Source organism: Myxine glutinosa, chromosome 14 (assembly GCF_964187855.1).
Source record: "Myxine glutinosa chromosome 14, kmMyxGlut1.1, whole genome shotgun sequence".
NCBI classification, from domain to species: Eukaryota; Metazoa; Chordata; class Myxini; order Myxiniformes; family Myxinidae; genus Myxine; species Myxine glutinosa.
Genome location: NC_136274.1, coordinates 84,151,385 through 84,167,699, shown reverse-complemented (window position 1 = coordinate 84,167,699; position 16,315 = coordinate 84,151,385). Strand labels below are relative to the sequence as shown.

Sequence of the window (16,315 nt, the reverse complement as noted above, 5' to 3'; positions counted from 1 at the left end):
GCCGCTGCACATCGTGCCGAAGCCCGGCGGGGGATGGCGACCGTGCGGGGACTATCGCCGTCTCAATGACGCCACCAACCCCGACTGCTACCCCGTCCCCCACATTCAGGACTTTTCCGCCCGTTTGGCGGGCATGTCCTTCTTCTCGAAGGTGGACCTCATACGCGGCTACCATCAGGTCCCCGTCAGGCCGGAGGACGTCCCGAAGACGGCGGTCATCACGCCGTTCGGACTCTTCGAATTCCTGCGGATGCCCTTCGGTCTGAAGAATGCGGCTCAGGCGTTCCAGCGGCTGATCGACAGCGTCCTGCGCGACTTGGATTTTGTATACGTCTACCTGGACGATATCCTCGTCGCCAGCGCGTCCCGCGAAGAGCACCTACACCACCTCCGCACGCTCTTCGAACGCCTGGGCCAGCATGGCCTGATTGTGAACCCCGCAAAGTGCCGGTTCGGCGTCGCCGAAATCGATTTTCTGGGGCACCGCGTCACCAGGCACGGAGCCGTCCCCCTGCCGGCCAAGGTGGAGGTGGTGAAGGGGTTTTCCGCGCCCCCGCACGATCAGGGGGCTGCAGGAGTTCCTGGGCATGGTGAACTTTTATCATCGGTTCCTGCCCCGTATCGCCCAGCTCCTGCGCCCCCTGCACGAAGCTCTCCGAGGTACGCCGGGCAAAGGCGACGTTACCTGGACCGAGCAGATGGACGCGGCGTTCACGGGCGCGAAGCTCGCCTTGGCTAACGCCACCATGCTCGCGCACCCGGCGCCCGATGCACCGATCGCCCTCACCACCGACGCCTCGGACTACGCGGTGGGCGCAGTGCACGAGCAATGGGTGCGTGGAGCTTGGCAACCGCTGGCGTTCTTTAGCCGGCAGCTTCGCCCGCCCGAACGCCGTTACAGTACTTTCGACCGCGAGTTGCTCGGGCTTCACTTGGCGGTCAGGCACTTCCGCCATCTGCTCGAGGGCCGTGCGTTTACGGCCTTCGCCGACCACAAGCCGCTGATCTTCGTGATGGGCAAGGTCACCGAGCCGTGGTCGGCCCGGCAGCAGCGTCACCTCTCGGCCGTGTCCGAGTACACGACGGACATCCGGCACGTCGCGGGGAAGGGCAACCCGGTGGCGGATTGCCTTTCCCGGGCCGTCGCCCACGCAGTCCACCTCGGCATCGACTATGCCCGGATGGCAGCGGACCAGGCCGCTGACCCCGACGTCCAGGCCTTGCGGACCGCCGTCACGGGCCTCCGCGTCACCGAGGTGCTGTTCGACGGCGCGGGCGCGGCCCTCTTGTGCGACGTCTCCCTCGGGCGGCCTCGCCCCATCGTGCCCGCGGGCTGGCAGCGCCAGGTGTTTGACGCCATCCACGGCCTGTCCCACCCGGGCGCGAGGGCCTCCCAAAGGTTGATCGACGACAAATTCGTCTGGCATGGCCTCCGGAAGGCCGTGCCTCGCGTGCCAGCGCGCCAAGGTGCACCGGCACACCCAGGCCCCGTTGGCCCCGTTGGCCCCGTTTACGGTGCCGGAACGCCGGTTTGACCACGTCCACGTGGACCTGGTGGGACCTCTGCCCCCCTCGCGGGGTTTCACCCACGTCCTCACCATGGTGGACCGCACCACCCGGTGGCCGGAGGCCGTGCCCTTGGCGTCGACGACGGCGGCGGACGTCGCGCAGGCTTTCATTGCCACCTGGGTCGCCCGGTTCGGCGCCCCCTCAGACATCTCGTCCGACCGCGGCCCCCAGTTCACCTCGGAGCTCTGGGGGGCGGTCGCGCAGGGGCCCGGGGTCCGGCTGCACCGAACCACGGCCTACCACCCCCAGGCTAACGGCCTGTGTGAGCGATTTTACCGCTCATTGAAGGCCGCGCTGTGGGCCACCCTCCACGACGGCGGCTGGGTCGACAGGCTCCCCTGGGTCCTGCTGGGCCTCCGGACGGCGCCCAAGGAGGACCTGCGCGCATCCGCGGCGGAGTTGGTCTTCGGGCAACCGCTGCGGGTGCCGGGCGAGTTCCTCCCCGACTCCACGGCACCATGGTCCGCGGCACAGCAGCGCTCCGCTCTGCAGGAGACCGCCCAGAGGTTCGCCCCAGTGCCACCGGCACGCCACGGGCACCCACCGACGCACGTCGCCCCGGAGCTTCGCACGGCGGAGTACGTCTTCGTCCGCCACGATGCCCACCGGACACCACTGCGGCCCCCGTACGACGGGCCTTTCCACGTGCTGGAGACCGGGGTGAAGCACTTCACCCTGGACATCGGCGGTACTCCTGACCGCGTTTCTGTGGACCGCTTCAAGCCGGCCCACCTCGACGTGGACCATCCACCGCCAGTGGCCCGACCCCCACGTCGGGGCCGCCCACCTGCGGGCGGACCCCCGGCACCGCCCAGCCCCCCGCCACGCCGCCCCCCAGTCCTGCACCCATCCCAGGGGCAGCCGGAGGCATCCCAGATGGCATCCCTGCATCCCAGACACCGCCAGTCGCCAGGGGGCGCTTCGGCCGGGTCATCCGTTTGCCCCGCAAACTGGCCCTTCAGGTGCGCGGGGATTCTGGGGGGGGGGGCGCGTGTGGCGGACACGAAAGCACTGACGTGGTGACATCACCCCGTACACCAAGTGGGGGTGGGCCACGCCCGGTAGAGAGGCGTGGCCTCACGATATACACGGGGCGCGCAGCCCTGAGAGTCCAGTGTTACAGTGAGCTCTTGAATAAAGACTCTTACAAATTACCGCGTTGTCCGCTTCCTCCTTGTTTACAAACAGTGCGCGTAACACCGCGCTTTAACATCATCATTTGAAAGTCGTTTCGAATTTCGATTGTTTTACAAATTTTTTGATATTTTATTTAAATCTGTGATTAACAAATAAGTTACTTTTATATCACAATGTTCACCAAACTGAATGTTCAAATGATCCGAGGAATAGTTGTTGCATCATACACAAGATGGCAAATGTTCATGGTAGAGCGAGGTCAGGTCGACTGGGGTAGCAGGTCAACAACTGGGCAAGACTGGCACAGGAATGCACTAACATGAAATGAAGACCGAGAAAATGGGTCAAATGACTGAGAAAATGGGTCAAATGAAGACTGAGAAAATGGGTCAAATGAAGACCTAGAAAAGGGGTCAAATGAAGACCAAGAAAATGGATCAAATGAAGACTGAGAAAAGGGGTCAAATGAAGACTGAGAAAATGGGTCAAATGAAGACCAAGATACACAGGATGGCAAATGTTCATGGTAGAGCGAGGTCAGGTCGACTGGGGTAGCGGGTCAACAACTGGGCACAACCGGCAGAGGAATGCACCAACGTGAAATGAAGACCGAGAAAATGGGTCAAATGAAGACTGAGAAAATGGGTCAAATGAAGACCGAGAAAATGGATCAAATGAAGACTGAGAAAATGGGTCAAATGAAGACCTAGAAAAGGGGTCAAATGAAGACCGAGAAAATGGATCAAATGAAGACTGAGAAAAGGGGTCAAATGAAGACTGAGAAAATGGGTCAAATGAAGACCAAGATACACAGGATGGCAAATGTTCATGGTAGAGCGAGGTCAGGTCGACTGGGGTAGCGGGTCAACAACTGGGCACAACCGGCAGAGGAATGCACCAACGTGAAATGAAGACCGAGAAAATGGGTCTAATGAAGACCGAGAAAAGGGGTCAAATGAAGACCGAGAAAATGGATCAAATGAAGACTGAGAAAATGGGTCAAACGAAGACTGAGAAAATGGGTCAAATGAAGACTGAGAAAATGGGTCAAATGAAGACCGAGAAAATGGGAGGAAATATTGAAACGAGCAAGTAACGAGGTTGGATTCCGAAGGGTTAATGGGGGATCGGGGGTAATAATGATCATGAGCAGATACACAGGGGATGACAGGAGATTGTGGAGCATCACTTGCTCGAACTCCTTGGGGAGACAGAGCCCACCTGTAGGAGAGACGGAAATTTTTGCTTTTTAAAAATGTGTCATCCCTGCACAGAAATAAAGATCATGGGTCACTCAAGGTGGCTGCGTGCTTGAAACCCTGGAGGGAAGATTGGGATTTCATGTTGAAACACGCTTTAGGTGTGCACAGGTGTCGTCCTGCCGCCCTTTGGTCGCAACAGCATGAGGTACAACCTTTTATGGCTCTTGTTTTAAAGATGTACCGCGATGTAAATTTGAATCATCTACAAGAAGTCAAGAGTTGTGGATTTTTTTTTCCTGATATGCTTCATCGGTTGGGAATTACACCCAGTGGCAGACGAAGTACAAAGTACATGTCGCAATCCCTTTCCGGTGACGTTATTACAAATACTCAATGGTTACATCAGCGGAGAGTCGGTTCATGTTTCGGAGAACACAATGTGCACCTTGTTCGGATGTTCCCAATGGAGAACCACCAACAGCTCCCAATTGTGGGAATATTGTTCGTTCTCTCCCTCCGATTTATACCTTGGCGATGCATTTTACCCTCAAATCACATGGCTTTCGCTGTGTTTGGGAGGTAATGGTTAACCACGGCAGCGTTAACATATTATTTGATACTTTCAGAGAAAAAAAAACAAGTTTCAAAACTTGAAAAAGAAACTTTCCAATTTATCAATAACTTTGTCGATTCAGATTCAATCCACAACTATAGTGATACTCGGATTCCTATGATGTATCACACATGAGTTATCCTTGCAATGATGAAGACGTTACTACAATAGTGTACAACTACAAGTACGTCATGTGGACACATTAATCAGGTAATCACACGCCAGAACACAGAAATACATCGGGAGAGGTGAGAGAGTACACCACCTGGTTCACTGTAGTCCAATCAACAGACTTGTTGATTAGCCATACATGATACCCATACCTAGACACACATGATACCCATACCCCAGACACACCTGATACCCATACCCCAGACACACCTGATACCCATACCTAGACATTCCAGGATGCAGGGTGAGATACCCATACCCCACACATACATGATACCCATACCGAGACACACATGATACCCACACTACAGACATATGTGATACCAAATTCATACATGATACACATACCCCAGACATACATGATACCCATACCTAGACATACCGAGATGCAGGTTGAGATACCCATTCCCCAGACATACATGATACCCATACCCCAGACATACATGATACCCATACCCTAGACATACATGATACCCATACCCCAGACATACACGATACCCTTACCCCAGACATACACGATACCCTTACCCCAGACATACATGATACCCACACTCCAGACATACATGATACCAAATTCATACATTATACCCATAACCGAGACATACATGATACCCAATTCATACATGATACCCATACACCAGACATACATGATACCCAAACCCCAGACATACATGATACCCAATTCATACATGATACCCATACACCAGACATACATGATACCCAAACACCAGACATACATGATACCCAAACACCAGACATACATGATACCCAATTCATACATGATACTCATACACCAGACATAAATGATACCCAATTCATACATGATACGGCCAAATCCAGACATACATGATACCCAATTCATACATGATACGGCCATACCCAGACATACCGGGATACAGGGTGAGATAACCATACCCCAGACATACATGATACCCAATTCGGCCAATTCATACACAATACCCAATTCATACACGATACCTATTTCATACATGATACCCATACCCCAGACATACATGATACACAATTCATACATCGCAATTCTTACATGATACTCATACCCCAAACATACATGATACTCATACCCAGACCTCCGGGCTCACCAGGAATCGAGTCGAACTGGTTCCTTGGTCCAGCGCACCAACGAGAGCACCGCAAGTATGCATTTCGTGTCACGAACGGGATGGAACTAACCGCCGGGACCAAGGAGCAAAGGCCAACGAGGAAAGAATAACTAAATAAATAAATAATAAGAACCGATGAATGAATCGAGGGACAAATAAAGAGCTCAAATGAGGACAGGGAAGTGATTGAAAGAAACAGCCCGGACTAAACACGACGCCACGTTCGGCTGGAATCGCTGATTGGCTGAGAGGTGGGCGTGTAGCTCTGTGATTGAAGAGACAATACGAATGGGGCGGAGACAATACGAATGGGGCGGGGACAATACGAATGGGGCGGGGACAATACGAACGGGGCGGGAACAATACGAATGGGGCGGGGACTTCCTCGAGAATAGTTTTCACCTGCTTTATTTAATAAATACGTGGATTCCAAAGGTGGCACTGAGAACAGGTGGGCAGAGGGTAACACGTGGTATTTAAACGTGAATTGATTATTTATTCAAAAGAAAAGGTTTTGTTATTGAAACATATTGTTGCTCAAACAGTCAAACAGTCAAATAGTCGGTGGCTTTCTTCAGCTTTAAACTTCAGTTAAAATGTATTACAAATAAAACAAGAAAAAGAGCAATCAGAGATTGCAAACCCTCGCCAGGATGTATTTTCAGTGTTTTTAAGGCTTTTGTGTGAAAACAAATATGGCGGCCGAACCACATGACCGATGACGTCATCATTATTATTTTTTCTCCACCAATTTATGCCCACATGACGCTCAAGAAATTTCATCTTGATCGGATGAAGTTTTGTACTTGTCGAATTATGACGTCATAATGGAGGCACCCATGACATCATCATTAACATATTTTATTCCCCATGGAGAGTTCTTTACAATGAGCCATGTCTCAATTTTTTCTATTCAGCGCTTTCCGAGATATTGAAGTGCAAAGTTTTTCGATTTTTACAAGATGGCGGCCGAACCACGTGACCTATGACGTCATAATTATCATTAAAATTCTACAGGTGGAGTTGCACCTATGGTGAAAATTACCTGTCAATCGCACCAACGGTTGCAGAGAAAATCATATTTATTCTGTGCGGACAAACAGACAAACAAACAAATGAAAAATCGGTCAGAGACCGAGGACTTGCCGGAATGTACTTTTTTATCGGCCATTTTGGACAAATATAACGGCGGAACCGCGTGACCGATAACGTCATCATTATTTTTTTTCTCCACCAGTTTATGCCAACATGGCGCTCAAGAAATTGCATCTTGATCGGATGAAGTTTTGTACTTCTCGAATTATCAAATTATGACGTCATAATGGAGGCCTTGGGACTAGAGAGTTAAATATGGGGCACAGTCTATTCCAGGGCAAGACAAATATGTGTGTAAAGTTTGGAAATTATATGTGCAACGGTGTAGACGTAGTACTGCGAACAAACATACAGACAAACAGACAGACAAACAAGAAGACGTCATGCGGAGCACGATACTTCCCCAAGGAAAAAAAATTCCATTGATACAGCAAATTGTCTATTTCATCAACATTAAAATTGACGATCTTGATCAAAGCTCGGGTCAATAGGATGAAAAGTGACGATTTTTCAGATGAAAAATGATGATTTTGGAAGGTTGACCTTGAGTTGACCTTTGACCTCAAAAAGTTGGCTTCCCTATTTATTGACTCAATGTGCAAATGCTGTTTAATTTTCAAGTCAATTGTATGAAAATTGATGGTTTTTCAGATGAAAAGTGATTTTGGAAGTTTGACCTTGAGTTGACCTTTGACCTCAAAAATAGTATGTTTCCCAATTTAGTGACTCGATATGCAAACGCTGTTCTATTTTCAAGTCAATCGGATGAAAATTGATGGGTTTTCAGATGAAAAGTGATGATTTTAGAAGTTTGACCTTGAGTTGACCTTTGATCTTTTGATCTCAAAAATAGTTGGTTTCCCAATTCAGTGAGGCAATACGCAAACGCTGTTCTATTTTCAAGCCAATCGGATGAAAATTGACGGTTTTTCAGATGAAAAGTGATGATTTTGGAAGTTTGACCTTGAGTTGACCTTTAACCTCAAAAATAGTATGTTTCCCAATTTAGTGACTCGATATGCAAATGATCTTCAATTTTCAAGTCAATCGGTTGAGAATTGACAGCTTTTTAGATGAAAATTCATGATTTTAAAAATTTGACCTTAAGTTGACCTTTGACCTCAAAAATAGTTCATTTCCCAATTTAGTGACAATATACAAATGCTATTCAATTTTCAAGTCAGTCGGATTTAAAATGGCGATTTTAGAAATTTGGCCTCCAGATGACCTTTGATCTTTTACCTCAAAATCAATAGGCTTCTCACTTGGGACGACCTATACAACTTGGTGAAGTTTCGTGATGATCGGTTTAGAATTGTGACCTGTAGGCCGGTGACAAACAGACAAACAAGGCGACGTCATGCGGAGCACGATTCTTGCAAAATCCGCCCCCCTCCCCCCACCCCCCACCCCCCACCCCCCAAGAAAAAAATTCCATTGATACAGCAAATTGTCCATTTCATCAAGATTAAAATTGACAATCTTGATCAAAGCTCGGGTGAATAGGAAGAAAAGTGATGATTTTTCAGATGAAAAATGATGATTTTGGAAGGTTGACCTTGAGCTAACCTTTGACCTTTTGACCTCAAAAATAGTTAGTTTCCCTATTTAGTGACTCATTGTGCAAATGCTCTTCAAATTTCAAGTCAATTGGATGAAAATTGAGGATTTTAGAAATTTGGCCTATGTACGTTCTTTTGGCCGATGTTATTTGGTTCTTTTGGCCTATGTTGACCTCAAGAATACTTGGTGGTTGAATTCAGTGACCAGATATGCAAATGCTGTTCAAATTTCAAGTCAATTGGATGAAAATTGAGGATTTTAGAAATTTGGCCTATGTATGTTCTTTTGGCCGATGTTATTTGGTTATTTTGGCCTATGTCTACCTCAAAAATACTTGGTGGTTGAATTCAGTGACCAGATATGCAAGTCCTCTTCAAATTTCAAGTCAATTGGATGAAAATTGAGGATTTTAGAAATTTGGCCTATGTTGACCTTTTGTCCAATGTTGACCTCAAAAATACTGGGTGGTTGAATTCAGTGAACAGATATGCAAGTCCTCTTAAAATTTCAAGTCAATCGGATGAAAATTGAGGATTTTAGAAATTTGGCCTATGTATGTTCTTTTGGCCGATGTTATTTGGTTATTTTGGCCTATGTCTACCTCAAAAATACTTGGTGGTTGAATTCAGTGACCAGATATGCAATTCCTCTTAAAATTTCAAGTCAATCGGATGAAAATTGAGGATTTTAGAAATTTGGCCTATGTATGTTCTTTTGGCCGATGTTATTTGGTTATTTTGGCCTATGTCTACCTCAAAAATACTTGGTGGTTGAATTCAGTGACCAGATATGCAATTCCTCTTAAAATTTCAAGTCAATCGGATGAAAATTGAGGATTTTAGAAATATAGCAAATTTGGTGACGTTTGGCCTATGTTGACCTTTTGACGCCAAAAACAATAGGCTTCTTGCTTTTGACCAACTCTACCATTTGGTGGAATTTCGTGAGGATCGGTTGAAAATTGTGACAAACAAACAGACAGACAGTCAGACAGACAGAACCACAAACACAACCGACCAATATACTTGAAAAATCTTCGATTTTGCAAGTAACAAACAAACAGACAAACAAACGTACTCAAATGCAATACCCTCTCCTCTGGCGAGGGTAAACATATAAAACAAAATTGTTTTTTTATAAACGACAAAAGGACAGAAATAAAAACGACAAAAAAACTTTCTCTCCTATTCTTCTTCTTCTTCTTCGTAAATTCTCTCCATTAATTTTGACCTTTTTAAACAATAATTTTAAACATGTTCAATCTTCCCACCTACCGACCGGTACTTCCTTCCAAACACGTGTAACCTTACCTGAGCTTCATGTTTCATCGTGTTCATGTAGCGCTGTCTCTCGTGGCGCCTTTAATCATCATTGCATTCCCAATCCCAATCCCAATCCCAATGTCTGTCTTGGTGTCTCTGACCTTGGGTCCCTAAATCAAACCCTTTTTGTACTGTGTGTGAGATCATGATGACAAACTCCCTCACTTCATTGTATCCAACGTCATCTTCACACCCAGAATCCCCTCTCTTCCCCCTATGTCCCGCCCCGCCCCTCTTTTTCCACCTGTGCCCCGCCCCGCCCCTCTCTTTCCACCTGTGTTCCGCCCACCCCTCTGATCTTGATTGGGTGACCCAACTTGTATAAACCATAAATTAAATTTCGGGAACTGTCACCAGCAAAGTTCAGCAGATATTTCTGCGATCCAACCCCTCCTCCTTGCCCAGCCCCATAAATGATGCAACCAACAGCCAGGTGCTGCATATGCTCTGACGCAGCGCCAAAACCCAAGAGGTCCTGCATGCAGCAAATGGCCACTGGTAGCAACATTTTCTGGGAGCGCAGGTGTGCAACTGAAACTGTACCTTGCACGTTATGGAAGGAATATGTAACCTGTTCAAGGTGCAGCAATAACTCACATATTCTTCACAATGACATTGTGGAATATTGAACTTCCACCAACGACCAGTCATTGCAGATAAGTCACCCAACTTAACCTGGCAGACAAGTCACCCAACTTAACCTGGCAGACAAGTCACCCAACTTAACCTGGCAGACAAGTCACCCAACTTGACCTGGCAGACAAGTCACCCAATGTAACCTGGCAGACAAGTCACCCAACTTAACCTGGCAGACAAGTCACCCAACTTAACCTGGCAGACAAGTCACCCAACTTAACCTGGCAGACAAGTCACCCAACTTAACCTGGCAGACAAGTCACCCAACTTAACCTGGCAGACAAGTCACCCAACTTAACCTGGCAGACAAGTCACCCAATGTAACCAGGCAGACAAGTCACCCAACTTAACCTGGCAGACAAGTCACCCAACTTAACCTGGCAGACAAGTCACCCAACTTAACCTGGCAGACAAGTCACCCAACTTAACCTGGCAGACAAGTCACCCAACTTAACCTGGCAGACAAGTCACCCAACTTAACCTGGCAGACAAGTCACCCAACTTAACCTGGCAGACAAGTCACCCAACTTAACCTGGCAGACAAGTCACCCAACTTAACCTGGCAGACAAGTCACCCAACTTAACCTGGCAGACAAGTCACCCAACTTAACCAAACAACCCTAACAACATAGTTATGGTTAGGGTAGTTAGGGCTCGGGTTGTGGTAGTTAGGGTTGGGGTAGTTAGGGTTAGGGTTGTGGTAGTTAGGGTTAGGGTAGTTAGGTTAGTGGTAGTTAGGGTTAAGGTTGTGATAGTTAGGGTTAGGGTTAGGGTTGTGGTAGTTAGTGTTGTGGTAGTTAGGGTTAGGGTTCTTACCTCAATCAACCAGTTACCCTTTTCACCCCCTTTTTGTATTGTATTGGTACAATCCACAACTCCTGCTTTGTTTGCAATGGTACAATCCATACTTTGCATCGGGTAAAGGGTACCGGGAGCTAACTTCAGGGATGTCTCCATAGAGTTAGAGTTAGAGTGTACCAACCAATACCTGCCATCCCATGTGATCGCAAAATGCGAGACCTTTTCTGGTTTGATATAACAAGGAGTTTGACATTTACATCTCAAATTATCTGCAGGGGGTGTCGTTTGGTGAGTCATTCTACCTGAGTTGGGATTTGGCCTAGCAGGTGGCCTAGAGGTATGCACACTGGCCCTGGGTAAGCTATCTAGCCTGAGTTCGAATCCTGACCCATCTGTAAGCTGTCTAGCTTGAGTTCGAATCCTGACCCAGCTGTAAGCCTCGATGAAGGGAATGCCACACTTTGTGGCCTCCCTGAAGGAAATGATCCAGCACTTTGTGGCCTCCCTGAAGGGAATGATCCAGCACTTTGTGGCCTCCCTGAAGGGAATGATCCCACACTTTGTGGCCTCCCTGAAGGAAATGATCCAGCACTTTGTGGCCTCCCTGAAGGGAATGATCCCCCACTTTGTGGCCTCCCTGAAGGGAATGATGCCGCACTTTGTGGCCTCCCTGAAGGGAATGATCCCCCACTTTGTGGCCTCCCTGAAGGGAATGATCCCCCACTTTGTGGCCTCCCTGAAGGGAATGATCCAGCACTTTGTGGCCTCCCTGAAGGGAATGATCCAGCACTTTGTGGCCTCCCTGAAGGGAATGATCCCCCACTTTGTGGCCTCCCTGAAGGAAATGATCCAGCACTTTGTGGCCTCCCTGAAGGGAATGATCCCCCACTTTGTGGCCTCCCTGAAGGGAATGATGCCGCACTTTGTGGCCTCCCTGAAGGGAATGATCCCCCACTTTGTGGCCTCCCTGAAGGAAATGATCCAGCACTTTGTGGCCTCCCTGAAGGGAATGATCCAGCACTTTGTGGCCTCCCTGAAGGGAATGATCCCACACTTTGTGGCCTCCCTGAAGGGAATGATCCCCCACTTTGTGGCCTCCCTGAAGGGAATGATCCCCCACTTTGTGGCCTCCCTGAAGGGAATGATCCCCCACTTTGTGGCCTCCCTGAAGGGAATGATGCCGCACTTTGTGGCCTCCCTGAAGGGAATGATCCCCCACTTTGTGGCCTCCCTGAAGGAAATGATCCAGCACTTTGTGGCCTCCCTGAAGGGAATGATCCAGCACTTTGTGGCCTCCCTGAAGGGAATGATCCCACACTTTGTGGCCTCCCTGAAGGAAATGATCCAGCACTTTGTGGCCTCCCTGAAGGGAATGATCCCCCACTTTGTGGCCTCCCTGAAGGGAATGATGCCGCACTTTGTGGCCTCCCTGAAGGGAATGATCCCCCACTTTGTGGCCTCCCTGAAGGGAATGATCCCCCACTTTGTGGCCTCCCTGAAGGGAATGATCCAGCACTTTGTGGCCTCCCTGAAGGGAATGATCCAGCACTTTGTGGCCTCCCTGAAGGGAATGATCCCCCACTTTGTGGCCTCCCTGAAGGAAATGATCCAGCACTTTGTGGCCTCCCTGAAGGGAATGATCCAGCACTTTGTGGCCTCCCTGAAGGGAATGATCCAGCACTTTGTACCTTCCCTGAAGGGAATGATCCCACACTTTGTGGCCTCCCTGAAGGGAATGATCCCCCACTTTGTGGCCTCCCTGAAGGGAATGATCCCCCACTTTGTGGCCTCCCTGAAGGGAATGATGCCGCACTTTGTGGCCTCCCTGAAGGGAATGATGCCGCACTTTGTGGCCTCCCTGAAGGGAATGATGCCGCACTTTGTGGCCTCCCTGAAGGGAATGATGCCGCACTTTGTGGCCTCCCTGAAAGGAATGATGCCGCACTTTGTGGCCTCCCTGAAGGGAATGATGCCACACTTTGTGGCCTCCCTGAAGGGAATGATGCCGCACTTTGTGGCCTCCCTGAAGGGAATGATGCCGCACTTTGTGGCCTCCCTGAAGGGAATGATCCCCCACTTTGTGGCCTCCCTGAAGGGAATGATCCCCCACTTTGTGGCCTCCCTGAAGGGAATGATGCCACACTTTGTGGCCTCCCTGAAAGGAATGATCCCCCACTTTGTGGCCTCCCTGAAGGGAATGATGCCACACTTTGTGGCCTCCCTGAAGGGAATGATGCCACACTTTGTGGCCTCCCTGAAGGGAATGATGCCGCACTTTGTGGCCTCCCTGAAGGGAATGATGCCGCACTTTGTGGCCTCCCTGAAGGGAATGATGCCGCACTTTGTGGCCTCCCTGAAGGGAATGATGCCACACTTTGTGGCCTCCCTGAAGGGAATGATGCCACACTTTGTGGCCTCCCTGAAGGGAATGATGCCGCACTTTGTGGCCTCCCTGAAGGGAATGATGCCGCACTTTGTGGCCTTCCTGAAGGGAATGATGCCGCACTTTGTGGCCTCCCTGAAGGGAATGATGCCGCACTTTGTGGCCTCCCTGAAGCGAATGATGCCGCACTTTGTGGCCTCCCTGAAGGGAATGATGCCGCACTTTGTGGCCTTCCTGAAGGGAATGATGCCGCACTTTGTGGCCTCCCTGAAGGGAATGATGCCACACTTTGTGGCCTCCCTGAAGGGAATGATCCCCCACTTTGTGGCCTCCCTGAAGGGAATGATGCCGCACTTTGTGGCCTCCCTGAAGGGAATGATGCCGCACTTTGTGGCCTCCCTGAAGGGAATGATGCCGCACTTTGTGGCCTTCCTGCTACGAACCAAACAAGGGTTGGAAACCTTGCTTTGCATCCTTGCGGTGGCTGGGATGTAATACAGTCACGTTGAGCCAAATGTCCTCTCCGTATATGCACAGGTGATAGATTCCTGGTCATAGTTTGATAAGGTGGGCATTGCGTGCCGGTACTCGAAGCAAAATGTGCTCGGCTGACCTCGAGATCAATCAGCACCGCCAGATCTACCTGTCCAAATGTCAACATGGTGCCCAAGACGATCTTCATGGTCACAGGTCTATATTTCCAAATACCAACATGGCACCCAAAACGCTCGCTCTTCATGGTCACAGGTCTATATTTCCAAATACCAACATGGCGCCCAAGACGATCTTCATGGTCACAGGTCTATATTTCCAAATACCAAAATGGCGCCCAAGATGATCTTCATGGTCACAGGTCTATATTTCCAAATACCAACATGGCACCCAAAACGCTCGCTCTTCATGGTCACAGGTCTATATTTCCAAATACCAACATGGCGCCCAAGACGCTCGCTCTTCATGGTCACAGGTCTATATGTCCAAATACCAACATGGCGCCCAAGACGCTCGCTCTTCATGGTCGCAGGTCTATATGTCCAAATACCAACATGGCGCCCAAGACGATCTTCATGGTCACAGGTCTATATGTCCAAATACCAACATGGCGCCCAAGACGCTCGCTCTTCATGGTCACAGGTCTATATGTCCAAATACCAACATGGCGCCCAAGACGCTCGCTCTTCATGGTCACAGGTCTATATGTCCAAATACCAACATGGCGCCCAAGACGCTCGCTCTTCATGGTCACAGGTCTATATGTCCAAATACCAACATGGCGCCCAAGACGCTCGCTCTTCATGGTCGCAGGTCTATATGTCCAAATACCAACATGGCGCCCAAGACGCTCGCTCTTCATGGTCACACATCTATATGTCCAAATACCAACATGGCGCCCAAGACGCTCGCTCTTCATGGTCACAGGTCTATATGTCCAAATACCAACATGGCGCCCAAGACGCTCGCTCTTCATGGTCACAGGTCTATATGTCCAAATACCAACATGGCGCCCAAGACGCTCGCTCTTCATGGTCACAGGTCTATATGTCCAAATACCAACATGGCGCCCAAGACGCTCGCTCTTCATGGTTGCAGCGGGCGGTGCAGATCAGATTAGTTTTTGCTTTCAATCTCAACAATTGTCGAGCAACGTTTCTCATTCTAATTCACCGTTTATTCCATGTTTCTCACAAACTGCTCCTTTCATCTGCTCCTCAAGTGTAGGTGTACTTTTACTATTTAGGGTATATGCTTAAAAAAATAATCAGAATATGGGGGAAATTAACCGAATCAATAAAAACAATGTAAATGTGCCTTGTCCTCATGCTTTTGGTGTTGTCAAAGGAATCAAAGCCATTTCACACGTATCAATCATGTCCCATTCGAGGGGTATGATGTGTGTGCCCGGATACACCCTTCTTCTGATGTACCATGCTCCGTTACGGAGCGTCGGTGCCGCAGAAGCAGTTTCTTGACAAAGGTTACACTGGGTGGTTTGCCATTGCTTTTCCAGGACCACAAAACAAAGGGAGGCCACAAAATGCGGGAACATAATAATATAATAAATAACCACATTTAGAGGCCATTTTTTGCGGGGGTTGGCCTTTTTCGGGGACCGTGGTTGTTGTTGTTTTTTTTGGTCCCCTTTTTGAAGCAATGTTTTACGGCCGGATGCCCTTCCTGCCGCCAACCCTTTTTGTCGCCTTTTACGACGAGCAGGGAATTACCAGTGAACTGGTACTCAATTAGCCGACCTCGGAAGGATGACAGGCTGAGTCAACCCCCCTGGCGTTAATTCAGCGATCGACCGGGATTCGAACCCAGGATCCTGGGATCCTAAGCCGGCACCCTAGCCGCTAGCCCAACACCAGGGCTATACTTAAACAGGAAGAGTACGGAGAGGTAGACTTCGGAGATGAACAAAATGTTCGACCATCAACTGGGAATGTTGCGCTCGTGAGAAGAATGCAGAGAAACCGCTGTGCTGGGATCTGGTGAACAATTCTCACCACAAAAGGTGTAAAAACTCCAGGCGATCACTCTCACAAAAAGGTAACGCAACTTACAATCAATTGTTACACAAACTACAACATCGTGTTTCAGAAATGAACTCAACATCAATTAAAAACCTAAAGTCATAACGCTTCCAAAGCCGGTGAGACAATAAGACGCTCAATTTGAAGGAAGCGAGTATTTTCATTTAAAGA

The 16,315-nt window shown here is 49.1% G+C and overlaps 1 protein-coding gene across 2 annotated transcripts in view; it reads right to left on the bottom strand.

The window, feature by feature from the left end:
• The window catches only part of LOC137439999 (glycerol kinase), a 59,935-nt gene extending 49,907 nt beyond the window's left edge, over positions 1–10,028 (bottom strand). Inside the window, exon 1 of one of the 2 annotated variants that reach the window (XM_068136345.2) lies at positions 9,782–10,028. In XM_068136345.2, coding sequence (XP_067992446.2) covers positions 9,782–9,808 — 27 coding nt within the window. In that variant the 5' untranslated portion in view covers positions 9,809–10,028. Of the gene's footprint in view, positions 1–5,792; positions 6,067–9,781 lie in introns of those variants that run through there. The other variant, XM_068136344.2, reaches the window with a different exon arrangement.
• Positions 10,029–16,315: the final 6,287 nt, after the last annotated feature.